The sequence below is a fragment of the Microcebus murinus genome, chromosome 10 (genome assembly GCF_040939455.1).
Source record: "Microcebus murinus isolate Inina chromosome 10, M.murinus_Inina_mat1.0, whole genome shotgun sequence".
Taxonomy (NCBI): Eukaryota; Metazoa; Chordata; class Mammalia; order Primates; family Cheirogaleidae; genus Microcebus; species Microcebus murinus.
In genome coordinates this window covers 65,701,665-65,721,785 of record NC_134113.1, presented here as the reverse complement: position 1 = coordinate 65,721,785, position 20,121 = coordinate 65,701,665, and the positions used below count along the sequence as shown (strand labels likewise).

Below are 20,121 nucleotides of genomic sequence, written 5' to 3'. Positions count from 1 at the left end.
TAAAAAGATAGTGACATTAAAGAAAAAAAAATCCAATAGGTGAGAGCCTTTTAGTAAGCGTAACCTTAACCGACTAGAATTTACACGTATACATTTAAAAGTAATAGACAAAAGACAACAAAGCACAACCCTAAGAGGATTTAGTGTGGCTTTCATCGTTTTAAAGATCTATCAGTACAATATCCTGTATTTTCTAGAGACTATTCAATATTACTAATTTATCATTTAAAATATAAGCCTGAAACACTTTAGGATCATCCAATCAAAAAAGTGTTCAGTGATATTAGTATACATTTAGCAAAAGAGGAAAATATATTTTAGAAAGATTATGAGATCAAGAAAATGAGCTGTTAGTAAAAGTAAATTTGGAGCCAGTTTTCATATCTTTTGGTTTTTTTGGGGAGGGAGGCAAACCATAGTTACCATTATAGACCACAGATTGACTTTTCCTATATATTCCTTTCAATTACAAAAAAAGATCGTTAGAAAAATTATAAAATCAACACAAGATACCTTCAGCCTAATTATATTAATCACATCTGTTTTAAGATGTAATCACTGCAATAGTATCTAATAAGTATATTATTAAATTGATGTTGATCTTTTTCTAGCCAGAGTAGTGTAAAACCATTTTGTATTTTAGAATCAGACATAATAAAGTATAATTCCGTAAAAGAACCTCTTTATTTCTCTGTGATCTATACATGTCAGTTTCCTATGAGAGTGACAGACAAAACACTTAAAAGTCTATATTAATTCAGAAATAGAAGCATTAATACTAGAGAAATTTACTTATAACTGAGAATATAAAAAACAGACAAATAAGATACCCCTTATCTGAGATTAAGAAGCACATATTTTCATGACAAGAAATCACTACCAGCCAAGTTATACAAGTGCAAGGCATTCTTTTAGAGATAACATTTCTCCCCTAGTTGTGAATACTATATTCTTTATAAAAAATTTTCATTATTATGGGTATATAATAATTATATATCTTTATAGGGTACATATGATATTTTGATATAGGCATACAATGTGAACTAATCAAATCAGGGTAATTGGGTATCTATCACCTTAAGCATTTATCATTTCTTTGTGTTAGGAACATTTCAATTCCACTCCTGTAGTTATTTTAAAGTGTGCCCTAACTTATTGCTGATTATAGTCAGTTTGTTGTATTATCAAATATTGTTCATCTTATCTAATTATATTTTGCACCCATTAACCATCCCCTCTTTATACCCACCTCCTGCCGACTCTTCAACCTCTGGTAACCAACATTCTAACTCTCTGTCTCCATGAGATCATTTGTTTTTAATATTTAGCTCCCATACGAGTGAGAACATGTGAGATTTGTCTTTCTGTGCTTGGCTTATTTCACTTAACATAATGTTCTCCAGTTCTATTCATGTTGTTGTAAGTGGCAGGATTTCATTCTTTTTTGGTGGCTATATAACAGTGAATATTAAATTCTTAGAGAACTATACTATATATGCTCTTTCCTAAAATAATGTGCCTGAGAATGTAGGTCCTTCATTCCCACCCTCATCACTCTTTCTAAAAGGAAGGGACGCTTCTCCCTTACTCTAGTCCAAACAAGAGAAAAAGTGAAAATGTTGGTATCCATGTTGAGAAAACAAGTGGTTCTAATGAAATAAGGGTGTTTCCATTACTTTTGCTTTTGTTGAAATGGGAAGAAGACCTCAATTGTCATTTGATAGAAAATTAAATGTATTTTTGGATAGTTTGCTACATAATTTTTGGCAAATAATGTGAAAGGAACTCAAATAACTGACCTTAATATTCTAGATTGGAATGAAAACCTACCCTAGAAAATATTAGTTTGAATTTTTAGCTAGCCACATGCTCAGTATATCAGAACAAGTCATTTTTTTCAAGATCTTAAACTATTTTTTTTAAATTACGTCTCAGGGGTGAGGTTTTTCTTTTTTGATGGAAACTATATTTGTTTAAATATAAAGTTGGTAATTTGAGTAAAATTAGAAAATTGCATGTTAAACTGGGCTTCTGAGAAACTGTGTTCCAATAAATGCAAAAAAAGAAAGTCTCAGGCCGGGCGCTGTGGCTCACGCCTGTAATCCTAGCTCTTGGGAGGCCGAGGCGGGCGGATTGCTCAAGGTCAGGAGTTCAAAACCAGCCTGAGCAAGAGCGAGACCCCGTCTCTACTATAAATAGAAAGAAATCAATTGGCCAACTGATATATATATAAAAAATTAGCCGGGCATGGTGGCACATGCCTGTAGTCCCAGCTACCAGGGAGGCTGAGGCAGAAGGATCGCTCGAGCCCAGGAGTTTGAGGTTGCTGTGAGCTAGGCTGACGCCACGGCACTCACTCTAGCCTGGGCAACAAAGCGAGACTCTGTCTCAAAAAAAAAAAAAAAAAAAAAAAAAAAAGAAAGTCTCAAAGTGAGAGCAGGCTACTATTAATATTTAATCATATTCAAAGCTAGGAAATAATGTAACATAGAATAACAGCTTTAGTAATGACTTTTTCACTGTTTTACAATGTAATGGAGACCTAGTTTCTTAAAAGAATGTTATTTCCTTGTATTACTCAATCTCTTAAGTCTTCAAAAAAACCTTTAAACTTTCTCTATTAACATTCTTCTAAATTTACTAATTTTTTTTCTAACTCAACAGATCATAGAAAAAAAAGCTCACTTTAATAATGCTTGAAATCCCAACTAATTTTATATAATTTTATGACAAGTCCTTGATTAGTATCATTTTTTTTCAATGACTTCCTAGAATCTATTTAAGGAGCCCTATTATGTCCAAGAGACTGAAAACAACAATTTTACGCCATGCTACTTTACAGTGGAAAAGACCACGTTATTCCCTGCTTCAAATCTATCTGAAGAGTTGCTTTATCCAGGAAGCCAATCATGAGCTTCCTAGGTAGGCCTGGACAATGAAAAAGACAAAGGTTGTTGTAAATCTACTGAACTAACACTAACTAAAAATACTTTCAATAATGCAAGTTTAAAAACCTGGACATTCTCTAGATGGAGTGAAAAGGATTTAGGGCACAAGAAAATTATTTTGTTATATTATGTGTACCATCAGGACATGGTAGTGTATGCCTAATCAGGAGACTGAGGCCAGGGGTAACTTGAACTCAAGAATTTTAAGTTTCAGAATGCTCTGTAGGTTGAATATTCATAAACACTTCTACATTATTATATCTCTGCCTACCAGTTTGCCTAGGGATAGCTAAAGTAGCACAGTTCAGAAATGGAACAGATGATAAATACCATTACTGCAATAATACCATGTGAAGAATTCTTTCTTTTTTGTCCACTAGGTCCAGTGAAAGTAGAATAAGATTCACAGGAAAGGAGAACAAATCTAAGGGTTATGGAAGATAGAATCTTTCCAGAGTCATTCTATTTAACTCTTTGAATTAAAAAAAAAAAACAAAATAATAATTTCTACCTAATACCTATTCAGTAGTTACAATGTGCCAGTCACTATTCTAAGAGTGTTATATTCATCAACTCAATGCTCACAAAGCTCCTAAGATATGGGTACTATTATTTTCTTGTCTTCTGATGAGAAAAAGGAGTTGTGGAATTAACTTGTCTAGGGTGACACAGTTAATAAGCAGGAGAGCTATGTTTTCAGACCTGGTTGTGTACCTCCATAGACTGTGCTCTTAACCTATATTATTAGTTTTTTATGTTTTTTGTTTTGTTTTGTTTTTAAAGCCCAACTTTGGTTTTCAAACTATTCTTCAGAGTCCTGAAATTCCATGGGAGAATGCTTTTGGGGCATTAAGGAAAGTAGACTGAGTTCTGGGAACTCCACCCAACCAAAGCAGTTTTATAACATTGGTTTAAATATTGCGATACAATTAAACTTTCCATAATAACTTAAACAAAGTTTCAATGCTAAAAAGCAAAATGTTTAAAACTCACAACACCTAGGCTATAATCTTTCTAAGATCAGGATATACAGTCATCCTCTGTATCTGTGGGGGATTATAGAAGCCCCCCACCCTGTACATCCAAAAATCCATGGATGTACAAGTCCCTGATATAAAATGATGTAGTATTTTCATATAACCTATATATATATATATATATATCATTCTATATTCTTGAAGTCATCTCTAGATTACTCATAATATCTAATACAATATAAATGCTACATAAATGTCATGCTGTATTTTTTTGTTTTTTAAATTGTTATTTAAAATTTTTAAAAAAATATTTTCCATACGCAGTTAATTGAATACTTGAATGTAGAACATGTGGATATGGAGAGCCAAAAAATATCCAAAAAAAATCTCACCTATGTTTGGCATTCGATAAATATTAGCTTAATAAATTAAAACTATACTGCAGCATTATATTCACCAGAAAAGTCTATTATGCATACCACTACATCAGAGAAAATCTTGAGCATCAATATAATTAAATTAAATAACAATAATAATGTTGAATCACACTCACATTGGTGCTGCTTAGTTTTCCATCATGGGTGATCAAAAGATTTCACTATCTCAAGGTTACTGATGGGCTAAGCATAACCCTCTCACATAAGAAAATAGGTATACTTTTCACATTCATTTTTGTAGATATGTCAATAATTATTACTATCTGATGCACTAAAATGATCACTCATTTTTTAGGATTATTAATTTAGGAGATACGTTAAAATTCAAATTATCAGTAGAAATGTTATTTTTATAATATTTTTTTCAAGTTCATGAATAGTCTTCAATTTCAAAAACGTTATAAGAGAACTTGAAAAGGAGGCACAACTAAAGAAAAAGGTCTGAAAAAAAATTTTAAAGAATCTATTCTATTAGTTATCTATTACCCTTTTTATCTGTGGACCTACGAAATTACATGAGTGTTTGTGAAACAGGAGGAAAGGCTACTGCCACTATTTTGTATTCCCTCTCAAGGTAAATTTTTAGCTTGAGAGCTGACATGTAAACCAATTAAAATCCTAGATTTTCTAAATCTGGATATGGATTAAAAGTTAAAAGCAGCAAAAATAAAAACTCACTTTTCTTCTCTAACTTGCCTGAAAGTATGGTTTCCAACTATATTAATATACAGACATGAAATAATATCCACTGCTTTAAATACTCATTGCCGAAATTTTGATTAAAAAGTTTATAATTATTACCAAAAAAGTATAAACCAACATCCTCATAGCTATGTCTCAGATGAAATGGTAAAAAATATATTTTAAGAGAAGGTCGGCAATAGAGCTACCAATTTATTGTAATAGAATAGCTTTAAAAAGAAGCAAAAATGAGTAAGATGAAGTTTCTCATGCTGTAAACATAACATATGAGAAAGCTAAACAATGCCAAATCTAGCTCAACATAGCTGGTTATAAGATTTAATTTTAATATCCATTTTTAGGAAAATACAGTTAACCATAAGGAAACAATGCCAAACAGACATATCGAAGGCACAGAAAACTAGAATGTAGTACCACCTTAGAAAGAATTTAGTCTGAATATTGGCCAGAGCCTCCCATGAATGATTAGCATGAATACGAATTTTTGTTCTTTTCTGATAGATTCAAATTTCTAATGCCTATACTGTTAAAATATTTTCTAAATCTTTTTTTTTTATTTTCCAGCATATTATGGGGGTACAAATGTTAAAGTTACGTATATTTCCCTTGCCGCCCCGCCCCCCTCTCAAGTCAAAGCTTCAAGCGTGTCCATCCCCCAGTCGGTGTGCATCACACTCATTATGCATGTATATATCCACCCCCTCCCCCCAACCTGCCCGACACGCAACAGATGTTATTCCTATATGTCCACTTATGTGTTGATCAGTTAATACCAATTTGCTAGTGAGTACATGTGGTGCTTATTTTTCCATTCTTGGGATACTTCAATTAATAGAATGGGTTCCAGCTCTATCCAGGAATATACAAGAGGTGCTATATCACCGTTGTTTCATATAGCTTAATAGTATTCCATGGTATACATATACCACATTTTATTAATCCACTCATGCATTGATGGGCACTTGGGTTGTTTCCACATCTTTGCAATTGTGAATTGTGCTGCTATAAACATTCGAGTGCAGGTGTCTTTTTCATAGAGTGACTTTTGTTCTTTTGGGTAGATGCCCAGTAATGGGATTGCTGGATCAAATGGTAGATCTACTTGTATCGCTTTAAGGTATCTCCATATTGTTTTCCACAGAGGCTGAACCAGTTAAGCACCAAGACAGGTGTTCTATATTAGAAAATTAAAAACACCCCTCAAGCTAATATCACGCTTCTGAAACCAAAGAAGTTTTGGCAGTGCAAAGATGAAGAGTTAAGCTTAGCACCCATGTACTTTACTTGGTTATCAAAGAACTAAGGATAATAATACATTTTGAGTTGTTTTTATCATATATATTTCCTTTCTCCCCTTTCTAGAAAAATAAAAATTTAAATTTTTTTTTATTTCGGCATATTATGGGGGTACAGATTTTAAGGTTTCAATAAATGCCCTTTCCCCCTCCCCCCACAAGTCTGAGTTTCCAGCATGACCATCCCCCCCAGATGGTGCACTTCTCACTCATTATGTATATATATACCCACTCCCCTCCCCTCTCCCCCCTGCCCAATACCCTATTACTGTAGTACCTATGTGTCCACTTAGGTGCTGCTCAGTTAATACCAATTTGCTGGTGAGTATATGTGGTGCTTGTTTTTCCATTCTTGGGATACTTCACTTAGTAGTATGGGTTCCAGCTCTAACCAGGAAAATATAAGATGTGCTATATCACCATTGCTCCTTAGAGCTGAATAGTACTCCATGGTATACATATACCACATTTTATTAATCCATTCTTGGATTGATGGGCACTTGGGCTGTTTCCACAGCCTTGCCATTATGAATTGTGCTGCTATAAACATTCGAGTGCAAGTGTCTTTTTTGTAGAGTGTCACTGGATCTTTTAAATTTTTTTATGTTTAACTAGGGCTAGGATCCTTGAAAACCAATTCTGAATGAAGTAATTCACATTAAAGTACGAACAGTATTACTCATTCAAAGAAGATTTAAAGGAAGGACTATATTAACCTATATAGTCTCTGTTTTAACAGGCTATTTCTCAAGTGGTTAATTATAAACCAAGAAATCAGAAAATGACTAATTATACCCTCTATCCCTATGTCTAAAAGACTGCTAATTTCTGGCCAATAGAGTATGACAGTTAAATTCTAACTTCTAAGAATGCTATAAAGACAATAGTTAATTTAGGAGACAGCCAGATTAAGGGCAGTGTACAAAAAGATTCACTTAGAAAACCAGATGGTGAAGAGTCATTCTTTTTTCAGATAGTCAGAAAGATGTGTAATAATATCCTTATCAATCTATACTCTGTATTTAAGCTGTATCTTTGGAAGCTGCCTCCTGGGCAGAGAAGATTTATTATTAAAATATTAACAGAGAACAAAAAATTCAAGACTTAAAATTAAAAATTCAGAATTCACAAAAAAGACTTACCAAAAAAAGGTTAAAATTCAAATATCAAAAATGGTCTATAATTATTCTAGGCTTTTATAAACAAAGAAATTTTATCTGTAAAAATTAAGACTGGAATAAAATGACCACCTTAATTTTATACATACTAACAGTGATATTAAAAATCTATAACTCTTATTACCTTCAGAATCAATCAAAGACATAAATATTTAATAAGTTAAGTTGAAATAGTATATAAAGAGTAGAAAGGAAGGGGAAGCTCCATGGAAAGAAAAAAGTGAGGGGTGGGGGAGAAAGTGATCTCTTACATCCCTAAACTAAAAGACCTTTAAGGGACAGTGATTTGTTAAAATAAGTATACAAAAGGAGGTTCACAAAATTTTCTTTTATAAAATTTTAGTTTCCCGTTAAAGCAAAAAAAAAAAAAAAAAAAAAAAAAAGAACAATAGACTTCTACTGAATAAAGGATGGAATTCACTAGCTTTTTTTCTTTTTCTTAGCGAGCTTAAGTTTTCTGTTTGGAATATGTTTTTGCAAGAAGGTAACATTTAATCTTCTACATTATGGTAATCAATCACATGTCAACTAATTGAGGAACTTAATATTCTACTACCAGTGGTAGAATTAATGAGTCAAATGTATAAGCTTACATCTTCCATGAAAATATAAACTCTCAAGACACATAAAATACTCATACTCTGACATGAAAAACCCAATTCTATTTTTCTTATATTACAGATTTCCACGAAACATGAGTTTCATTTTGTTTAGAAAGACCTACCTGAATAGCTGAATTCATGAAACACGTATTTCCCAAGTTACTTAGGCCACAGAGGCCTGGTTGTTCATTGTTTCTTCCAGGTTCTGAATAATCATAGTTCTTATAAGCAGTATATGACGGGAGACAATAATTTGAATTTTTCACACTGGAAGAAAAAAAGTATTTTTCACAATGTAGCCAATTATTTTATAATATAGTTACAATAAACAGAGTACTTTAAGTCTATTTATGAAGATAGGTGATCAATTGTTAATTTTTTTTTATAAAGCACTCAACTCAGGTACTTTTTAAGACACGAACCTCAAACAATATAACTCCCCCTCAATTAAAATACTTCTCATCCAATCAACAAAATCACTCCATCAAATACCACACCAACCAATACAAACCACTATTATATCTTTCTACCCTTGATTAACTGGAGCAGCTTCATAGCCTACTCCGTTCTTCATTGCTCCATCAAATTTAAAACATTCAGATTTTAAACACCACCCGCAGCAATAAATCATCTCATTTATGTCCCTTTTGCATCCTGCTACTGTAATACAGTAAGAAGAGTAGAAACACGAAGAGTTGTGCTTTAGTTACAGGTGAGAGCAGAGATTTCCAAGGCCACTGTGACACATCACTGTTCTAATGTACTGAAGATTCTATTTATAGTTTCTATGCTAGGTCAGCCAAAATCTTGTGTTCAAATGTGGAAAAAATCCTAGGTGATTAGAGGTGCAAAAATGATTTCTAAGCAAATAAATCCCAATATTATTCGCTTCTTATTTCTTCTAGTTTGTCAGAATAATACAGCTTATTTATTTAGATAAATATAACCTCAAGGTAACTTTTACTATAATACATGTCAATCTTTAAAAAACTCTCTATATAATCTTCTGAAATTTAGAAAATCGGGGTAATTTTAGAAAGAACTAAGAAGTCAATAAATAATTAAATGATTCCTCTTTTATTCACATATAATAAAAAATAATTTTGTGGAAAAGGATGGATTTGTCCTTATTTTTAATAGGTTATCTTATAAAATATTTATGGTAGGCACTTTGGATATAATTCAAAAGCACATTTTCAATCATTTTTTTATTCACTAGCAAAAACCTGAACAAAAATCAAGACTATTTGTTAGATGATGTAAATAAAAGAATACAGTTTTACAAATAAACATGACGAATCAGTAACTTTAACAATTTCAACTGGCTACAATTTATTTCTGGTATTATTTTTTAAAAATAGCCTTTTCTTATAATTTTAAATACTTCATTTGATTATGTTATATACTATATTCTCAACTTTATTATTATAACAGTTTAAGTGAACTATACTACAACCTGTCTTAACAAAGCGTTTAGTAAATACACAACACACACATAGACACCACCACCCACCCAAATAGGTAAAACCAAATAGGTAAAACACATAAAACCACATCAAAAAATTACACACACAGTGCTAGCCTACTAATATTTCTGCACTAAAAAAATGCCCCCTCTCCCACAAACAAAAATGGTCAACTCCCTGACTCTCAAAAAACAATCTGCCCTGACATAAAACAAAAAATAGCAGGACCCAAAGAAATGTAACCTTAATCAATTCAAATTCAGAATTGCTAGACTTGTAGTTATTTACTTGTTTTAAATAAACAACAACAACAAAAAGCTAAAATTAGAATTCAAATAGTTTTTTTTGCAGATCATTATCCTTATGATTCATATTTTCTTTTATATCCCTAGTAACTAATAAAATGCAAAGCATCTACTAGCAATTCTATATATGTTCACCCATAATTGGATTATTAAATCTAATTTTGGGTTAACACAAAAAAAGCTCAAATACAAAAAAATCTTGTTTTTCTTTTATTATTGTAAGTGGCGTTAAAAATCAAGGTCTTGTGTATACATATTAAAAATGCAAGGCCTGCATTTTCTACACATTCTACATGTTATAGAAGAAAAAACATATATTCTGGCTGTAAAATTATAGCAAAATTTAAGCAGCCAGAGCACACAGGGAAAGTATGCCCAAATGCATGCTCATGCCTACACACACACGCAAGTGAAAAGACTAACAAGCACATTTACATGCTCATTCCATAAGTATATATTCAGATATCTGTCTCTCCCCACACGTAACACAAATGGATGCTGGAAGTTCTACTCTTCTTTGCGGCAACATGATGTAATTTGATGGGATAGGAATTCCTATTTACTGAGAAATGAACAGAAAACTTATTTACAAAGCAGTTTTTTGGTTTTGTTTTTAAAAATCTGAATCCTTAAATGCTATCTACATTTTAGTTTAAATGATAGGGTAGTATGTACACCACCCAAATATTGAGATAGTCTAGATGCTCAAAGATGATAAAGAAAACCAATGAATTAAAAATACTTTAATTTTATTTTGATTGGTCATTTATAACCCACGTTATATCCACTCTAAATCAAATATTAAAATTTATCATGGAAAATACCAACACCACAGCTGTTTACACAATTCAACAAAGTACATGGAAGTCTAAGTCCTAAAGATAGCCTCTATTATCTTTCATGACTATTTATACTAACTTTTTCCTGAAGATCTTAAGCTAGTCATCATCTTTTAAGGTTATGCTACTTTGCCAAAATAAACACATTTATAGTAATAGTAATGGAAATTTTAATATTATACTAGATTAATTCTGGATTATAAACCTATCTTCTTTAATAAAGATAAATTAAAAATGCAACAATTTTGGGGGGATAAAATTGAATCTTATCTTTCTTTAAAACTTTCAGACTGACTTTTCAATTAGCACTGACATTCAACATTATAAATAAACATTATAAATATGTAATCTAATCCTCATAACTCTAATTATGCCCACTTTGCAGTTAATGAAATGATGCTTTCAGCTAATTAACTTATCAAGAGCTAAATGGCTAGCTCTAACGGTCTCCAAAATTTATAGTTTCTGCTCTTGGCTTAATCACATACAAATCATTTCCATTTCAAATAAAAAAGATTTATATGAATAAACAGAAAAACAGAAATGTGTTCTGAGATGAAATGTCAAATTAAGACAGTAGGTACATTAAAAATATTTTTCTAAAGGCAGCGTTAGTAACATATCAAAGTAAATATAGCAGGGCAGAAAAATGCAGGTAATATAACTATTACCAGAGAGAGAATATGGCAGACATTAAAAAACATACTTAAATTATAATTGAGGCAAAAACAAATACTCTATGGACTAACAGGTGAAATTACAACACAGGGTAAATACAGTATATTCCAGTAATGGACTCTTTGTAATATTATTTTTAACAAAAATTTTGTTAAATTGTAAATGAAATCATTCCAAGTATACTTTATTACCTTTATAACAATATTTTTATTTCTAGAAATAAAAAATGTATAACTTTGCAATGTATCAGTATAAGATTACTGAAGTCTTAAAGTTGTAAATAAATTTCTTATAAGCTTCTATATCATAACTATTGATTTTAATATATAATTTATATTTGTAGAATACTTCTACATACATGAAGTTTCAAAAATACACTTAATCTGAAATGGTCATTATCTCTTTTATAAATTTTTAATTAAAGAAACTATGCTATTTCTATTTGAAGTCTTAAACTGCTACTTCATCAGTTGAATTGAAATTCAAGCAATACATTTTATATAAAATAATTGTTTAAATTAGATGGTGTTAATTCAAGTTTTTTAAGGTTAAACAAAAACTTTCCATTTTATGAAGGCTTAAGTTCTGTATCTTACTAAAAAAGGTAAATCCATACATAAAATTTACTTTTAAGCTCAAAATGATCACAGCATGGAGGTACCTCAGTAGTTATTTGGTATTAAAATTCCTTAATATGAAAAGACTATTTTAATGTCTAAATTAGACCAATATAAATTAGTTAAAAATATAATCTAACCATAGGAGTAGAACCATTAAATATGTTTTAAAATTTAAGACCCAATTCTTGTCACTAGTTTCTGCAGACAGAGGTTTTGAGATTAGTTTTACTGTCATATTTTTATGATAGGAGGGGAAATAAGACAAAAATAGAAACATACCAGACCACATATACTAATATTGTGACTCTGGTCAAAGCAGTCTATATTCAGTACAGTCTATACACAATGTTGAAAATCTCTCCACGTAATGACTATAAATACATTTTATACCTGGTATATGAGTTCTCTTATTATAAATGTGAGACACCATGTACACTTGGTAGAAATATAAATAATATTTTATCTATAAGAAATTAATTTTGATAAATTTAATTTAAAGATATCATATAAAATACAAACTGAATTATAGGGGATATTTTGGATATTCATAGTGTCTTCAATATTTTACTAATACACTACAATGTAAAGACATTACAGATAGTACATATATCTTTTTACAAATTAGTGAAATAAGGTTGTGATTGTTTTAAATCTTGATTCCTACTGGCAAACTCTTTTTTAGAAATGTACTAATACTCTGACCTCTCAAAGAAAATCCTTTTAAGAATACATATTGTTATCTAATTTTTCCAAATGTGATTGAGGTGTGGGAAAGTAGATGTGAATTTTTATGGTTTTAATTTACATATCCCTAATTAGTGGTAAATCTGAATATTTAAAATGTTTATGCTTCATTTAATTCCTTTATTTTCATTGCCCAGTGTGTTATTTGCCCATTTTTCTCATTGTCTCACAAAATTTCCCACTCATTTTTTATGTGCTTAATATATTAAGAATATTTACCTTTTATTTATCACTTGTAGTAAGTACTTTTTTCATTTATTTGCCTCTTTTTTAATATGCCTAACAATTATCTTGGATTTAAAATTCTAAAGAGAAATTCTCAAGAGTGAGCCAATTTTCTCAACAATATATCGGCATAATCTGCTCATATTCCATCAGTCTAGAATGCTTTCTAATCACATTAAATCTTTCATATACAAAGGTCTGTTTCTGGGGTGTCTTTTGATTCCATTGATCTATAGGTGTATTCTTGGGTCAGTGGTATGCTGTTTGAATTTTCCTATCTTCCTTTATTTATAATATATTGTGAGATTTAGTAAGACAAATTATTTTAGATTATTTTTCCCCAAATTATTTAACTATTTTCATTTGTAATTCAGATGTATGTTAGAATCATTTTATCAAAATTTCCTCCAAAAATATGAATTTTAAGGGAAAATGAATTAAACCTATAAATTCAATTACTGGGGTTATTTTAAAGATTATTTCACAAATAGCTTCAGTCTTTTTGAATTACTCATTGGGATAATCAGATGCCATTTATGAACTGAACAAATAGTGCAAATATTTATCTAAACACTGTTAACCTAATACATAAACCATACAGCATATATTCAAAAAATAAAAGGAGGATAATCATTTCTAGATCAAAATTCTTCTCATAATTTGATTGGGCTAATTAAAAATAATGAAGGCTTTCTTTTTACCTTGTTTTTTGAGACAGGGTTTCATTCTATTACCCAGGCTAGAGTGCAGTGGTGTCATCATAGCATCACAGCTTACTGAAACTTCTCAAACTCCTGGGCTCCAGGGAGCCTCCTGCCTCAGCCTCCCAAGTAGCTTGGACTACAGGCACAAGCTACAATACTTAGTTAATTTTTAATTTTTTTTTGTAGAGATGGGGGTCTTGCTATGTTGCCCAGGCTGGTCTGGAACTCCTGGCCTCCAGTGATCCTCCCACTTTGGCTTCCCAAAGTGTTGAGATTACAGGCTTGAGCCACCATGTACCTTTTTCAATAAATAAATATGGCAATTTTCAAGGTAATATACCCAGAGTCAGATGTTATAGTAAAGCCCAAATGGCTTTCAACCTTTTCTCTTACAGCAATATAGCACACACTACCATAAAATTTCTATAATATCCAAGATTCTGAATTTTATTTATCATAGTGCAAGTGAACTGTTTCTCTGAACTTAAGAAAAAGTGATTGCCTTTTTAATAAACATAAAAATTTGTGTGTGCTTCCCAGTTGAGAATCACTACTATATATACCTAAAAAAAATACTTTATTGGTGGAGCATGGTGGCTCATGCCTGTAATCCCAGCACTCTGGGAGGCTGAGACAGGAGGATTCTTTGAGAGCAGGAGTTTGAAACCAGCCTAGGCAACATAGCGAGACCCTGGTTCTACAAAAACAAAAAAAATTAGTTGGGTGTGGTGGTGCACACCTATAGTCCTAGCTACGCAGGAGGCTGAAGAGGGAGGATCTGCTTGAGCCCAGGAGTTTGAGGCTGCAGTGAGCTATGACTGTACCACTGCACTTCAGCTGGGTAAAAGAGCAAAATCCTGTCTCTAAATTAAACAAAACAAAAACAAAACAAAGATTTTATTATGGGTGACTACATGTCTAGTCCTAAAATGACATCTGAACTTTACATTCTTCCTAAAAAATTGAGTTCTAACAAATTTCTATATTTCAATAGTGTTTTGTATGTAAAATTCTGAAAGTACTTTATTTTCTTCAGTAAACTATTGTAGTATATGTATTAAATCAAGAAGTAGTTTATAACTGCTTTCTTTCATGTTACTCATGGAGGAACTGATTAGTAATTTGAAAGAAAACCAATTTTAATGCATTAAGACGTTTATCCTAAATTTTAGATACAAGAGACTTTTTGCAACCACAATAGGGCGATCAATTAAACAAAGAGTTTTTAAGATTCAGTGCTTACTTTCTGTTGTTGATGTTGTTATAATTATTTGATAGAGATGAAGGAGAGATCTTTGGTAAAGTTGAAAAATTGGATGCACCTGGGGACCTTTAAAAATATGAAAATGTTAAATTAGATAAAAAAATGAAGAATTTTGAAATTAATTATGAAATAAAGAAAAGAACTAACAGATGGCAATGTTTGTAGTAAATGAATGCTGGAAAACAGATATATGAGCAAAATCACTATATATCCTTTGGTTTTCAATTTCCAATGTATTTTTCCTTATAAAATATAATGATACAGAAGGGAACTCTTTTATAATAAAATTTATCAAATTTAATGCAACTTGCTATTATTCCTATAAATCTACTAACCCAATACACCCACTTCTGAGTCCAGGTAACCATTACTAACATGTTATAATCAATTTCCATAAATCAATGGAATTAAAATATTTTACTTTGTTTCTTAGTCGGTACTATGGCATTCTAAGTAATACAACACTGACACAGAGATCAGAGAATGTTTTCAGTTCTTAAAAATTTAAGGCAATGGGGATAGAATAGCATAAGAGAATCTCAAATATAATCCCAAGAAGTAATATTTGGGCAGTTTTCTCTGGAAAAATGGGAAAGACATAAGTCTGATTATATTATACACACATTGCTAATTGAGAATCTTTTTTTTTTTTTTTTTTGAGACAGTCTCAGTTTGTTGCCCGTGCTAGAGTGCTGTGGCATCAGCCTAGCTCACAGCAACCTCAAACTCCTGGGCTCAACTGATCCTCCTGCCTCAGCCTCCTGAGTAGCTGGGACTACAGGCATGCGTCACCATGCCCGGCTAATTTTTTCTGTATATTTTTAGTTGGCCAATTAATTTCTTTCTATTTTTGGTAGAGATGGCATCTTGCTCTTGCTCAGGCTCGTCTCAAACTCCTGAGCTCAAGCAATCCTCCTGCCTCGGCCTCCCAAAGTGCTGGGATTATAGGCATGAGCCACAGTACACGGCCCAGAATCTTTTTGAAGAAATCTCAATTACTATTGGCTTTTAATCAACAAGTATGCTTTAAAGGCACGATTTATAAAGAATAAATCTGTTAAATAGAAATGATTAAAGGACTTAAAGATCTCTGAAAGATTTAATTACCCTTGTAATTCTGTAAGCAATTTTATTTTATTAGGCAACATCTAGGTCATGGGCTGTACAAAGCTAAGTTTTAGTCTAATACTCAGTCATAGTAAATTCTAAATTAGTGAGGCCCAAAGTGATTAGTTTTTAAAAATTAATTTTTTCTTCTACCCAGGTGCTACTAAACAATGAAATGGTCTATAGGTAGGAAAGTATAATTTACAAGATCTGCTTTTAGGTAATTTGGATGTATCTAAATATATATATATATATATTTAGAATGTATTATGAAGAATAAATGGTGGTTAACAAAAGTTCTTAAATATAAGAAAAATTGAACTTTCAAAGTTTTATACATTATGAAATCTTGGAACAAATTTTCTTTCTTTTGAAGGAAGTTCTTTTTTTTTTTTTTTTTTTTTTTTTTGGAGACAGGGTCTTGCTCTATTGCCCAGGCTAAAGTACAGTGGTGTCATCATCTCACTGCAACCTCAAACTCCTGGGCTCAAGTGTTTCTCCTGACTCAGCCTCCCTGGTAGCTGGGGCTAACATGCCTAGCTAATTTTTTTATTTTTTGTAGAGAAAGGGGTCTTGCTCTTGCCCAGGCTATTCTTGAACTCCTGGGCTCAAGCAATCCTCCCACTTCAGGTCTCAAAGTGCTAGGATTACAGGCATGAGCCACTAAGCCTGGCCCTTGAAAGAGGTTCTTTTTGCTGATGAAGGGATGAATTACATTAAGTTGGGACTCCTAGTTAGATGCCTTTCTCACAGAATTCTCTTTAAAAAGATTTTATTTTACTATATTAAGCTTAAAACACAAAATACAATCACCCAAATTTTAATACAAAATAATGTAGGAAACACATTTAAAAAGTAATTTTAATAATCCTAATATTTCTCAGTACTAGTTTTGAAATAATAGAAAATATATTTGAAAAATATAGAAATACCCTGGCATTTTTGCCTCCATATTAAGAATTCTAAATTAGGGTAAAAAAAATCTAAATTGGTTAGAGACTGAGTTATAATCAATTATAACTTTTTCAAAATATAATTTTTCAAAATATAATCCATTATAACTCTTCAGAAGCACACTAATAATGCGAAACATTCCCTTGAATCTTACTTAGAGTAAAAGTTACAAAATATTCATGACTTTATCCAATAAAGTAGCTGCATATATTATATACAGCATATATTATATACGCATATAGTATATATTTTATATATTTCTTTTTCTGCTCTTTTTCTGTGGCCTTTTTGATTGTTTATTAGCAACTCTACCTAAAGATTGTATTAAAAGGAAAAGAAAGTGAAATATCTTGAGTTAATTTGTATTTTCACAGTTTCTATGGAATTCATTCAAACACTGATACATTTATTAAGTGATTACTATATGCCTCACCATTGATAAGTACTAGGAATACAATGACAAACACAGTTCCTGACCTCAAACAGCTCACAATCTAATTTAAAAAATGGTATATGAGCAAAATAACTATAGAACAATATAACTGCTACAACAAATTTTAATATAAAATTTTGTGAATAGTAACATGAAGTGATTTTAAAATGATGTGTAGTTAGAGGGATAGGTGGGAACTAGCAGTGAGAGTATTCCAGGTGGAAAGAATAGCATATACAAATATACGGAACAGAAAAAACTATGATGTGCTCATGCTCAGGGTAAACTCAGCTAGACTGAAAAGAGTAGAAAGTAGTGACAGAAATAGAAGTTAGCAAGGTACATATGATAATAATAAAATATCTCTTATGTTCTATGAAGGAGTTTGGATTTCATCCAATTGTGCTGAGGCATGTTGAAAGATTTTAATAGAATATCAATAAAATCAGATTCATATTCTAGAAAGATGATTCTTCAAGACTGGGAGATCAGTTAGGAAAAAAAATAACAAAGGTGAGAATTAATAAGGGTTGGAGTTAAGAAAGTAAAGTAGGCAAGAGCAACATATCTTGGATATTTAGGAAGCAGTTCTCATAGTGTGTGGACCCCGGGGGTGTACGAGATCCTTTCAAGGTGTCCATTGTGAGGTAAAACTATTTTCATAACAATAATAAGGTGTTATTTAAATGTCATATGAACTCTTTCACTGAATGGAGATTTACACTGATAGTGAAAAAGCAACAGTGGGTAAAACAGCTGGCACTTGTGTGCATCAAAGCAGTAGTACTAAACTACTTCACCATCCCACCGTAGAAAACAATGTTCTAATTAAGAACAGCCACGTTGGAAAAATAAAAATCACTGACTTTATTAAATCTTAATCCTTAATTGCTCTTTTTAAAGTATTTTTTGAGAAACTGGAAAGTTTGGATAAAGCATATCTGCTACGAAGAAAAACTTGTATAATTACTTGAATTGCAAGTGGTACTAGTCACTCTTCATGACACCACTCTTTTCCAGTTAAAAATAATTGCCTGTGACTATTCAGACTTGGCTATCTAGCAGATATTTTCTCAAAATGAATGAAGGGAGCCTGTTACTTTAAGGAAAACAACTCTAAGTGCTGTTAATGAGAAAATTCAAGCTTTCAAACAAAAATTAGCATCTTGGAAAATGACTCTGCCACCATGTGCTTCCCAATACTTAGGCTCTTAAGACTGGTGATGTTTTAACATATGTGATGGAAAAATATTGTCATATAATAAAATGTGTCAACATTTGGGAGATCTGCATAACTCAGTGAATCAATTTTTACAAATGAACAAAATGTGTGAGGTTACATATTAAAGATTTTGATGTAATAGTATAAAAAGTTCACTGATATGGTTTCACATTCCACATTGCAATTAACCTGTAAGACTGAAACCACCACTGGTCAATTTTTGATGTGGCATTAATTAACTGAAAATACTCCTCCTTTTTTCAACCATATTTGTGTGAGGTTGAATTTTTTATGTACTTCAACTCAAACAATATATCATAGTAAATTAAACATAGAAGCACATATGAGAATTTAGCTGTCTTCTATTCAGTCAGATATTAAAGAAATTTGCAAAAACATAAAACAATACTCTTCTTGGTAAATTTTTGGAAAGTTGTTATTTTTTCATAAAAATGTCAAAATATAGTTTAGTATTGTTATTTAAAAATAAATATCTTAAAATTTTATTTCACTTTCTAATATGAAAATCATTAATAGATACAACCCACATGAACAGAAATTATTTGGGTCTTTAATGATTTTTAAGACTGCACTGGCGTACTGAGATTAAAATGTTTGAAAATTTCAGGTTTACGAGGTAGAGTACAAGACTTGTTGAGCAAGACTAGCAAGAGGTTGAAGGAGGAACTCAAGCTAGCTCTGAGATGGTATGTAAAATAGGGAATATAGAAAATGAATATAGTTTAGGTTGAAGGGATGGGAGTAGGTGGGGTAAAAAAGATTTTGTTCAATATGATGTTGGGAATCCTACATGAAATTTAGGAAAAATCTGGAATTCAGAACAGAGGTCGAGGCTAGAAATATAGAATGGCATATTGGTGTCAGTTTGAGCTGTGGGAGAGCATGAGCATAGAATGTGTCGCCTAATCCTTGACACCTACTATGATATGAAAAAAGAGGTCTTCTGCCAGAAATCTTCCTTAATCAATGCATTTAAGGTCTGAGCACGATTGCTGCATACAGTCAGTGAAGCTGTGCACAGTACCATGCCAGGGAGGGCCTTTAATGTAGATTACAATGTAAGTGATGCCCTCTAGAGCTGTACACCACCCACATAACCAAATGTGGCAACCATAAAGAAGGGAGCTAGACAGATAGAGGATTGGTCAGAGAGGTGAGAATAGTCCTTGAAAAAGGGGTGGTATCATGCATTCAAATTCAGAGAATTTCTTTAGGAGATGGTTATCTAAATGAAGTACTAAAGAAAAGTCCAATAAACTAGGTTAAAAAAAACAAGAACTCTGTTAAATCCTGAATGAGTGATAAAAAACAGTTAAATATAGCCTTTTTAAAGGGGTCAGATGTCAAAGAAAAAAAAAGCTAAAGAATGGTATTTAGAGAAAGTGTATGGTTTTTGTTTT

At 31.6% G+C, this 20,121-nt stretch overlaps 1 protein-coding gene across 7 annotated transcripts in view; it reads right to left on the bottom strand.

Moving 5' to 3' along the window:
- The window catches only part of USP15 (ubiquitin specific peptidase 15), a 355,507-nt gene that overhangs the window by 39,759 nt on the left and 295,627 nt on the right, over window positions 1–20,121 (bottom strand). For 5 of the 7 annotated variants that reach the window (XM_076007448.1, XM_076007447.1, XM_012782357.3 and 2 more), the window contains 2 exons: window positions 14,964–15,050; window positions 8,262–8,406 (listed from right to left, as the gene is read on the bottom strand). In XM_076007448.1, coding sequence (XP_075863563.1) covers window positions 8,262–8,406; window positions 14,964–15,050 — 232 coding nt within the window. The remainder of the gene's footprint in view (window positions 1–8,261; window positions 8,407–14,963; window positions 15,051–20,121) is intronic. The other 2 variants (XM_076007449.1, XM_012782358.3) reach the window with 1 other exon arrangement.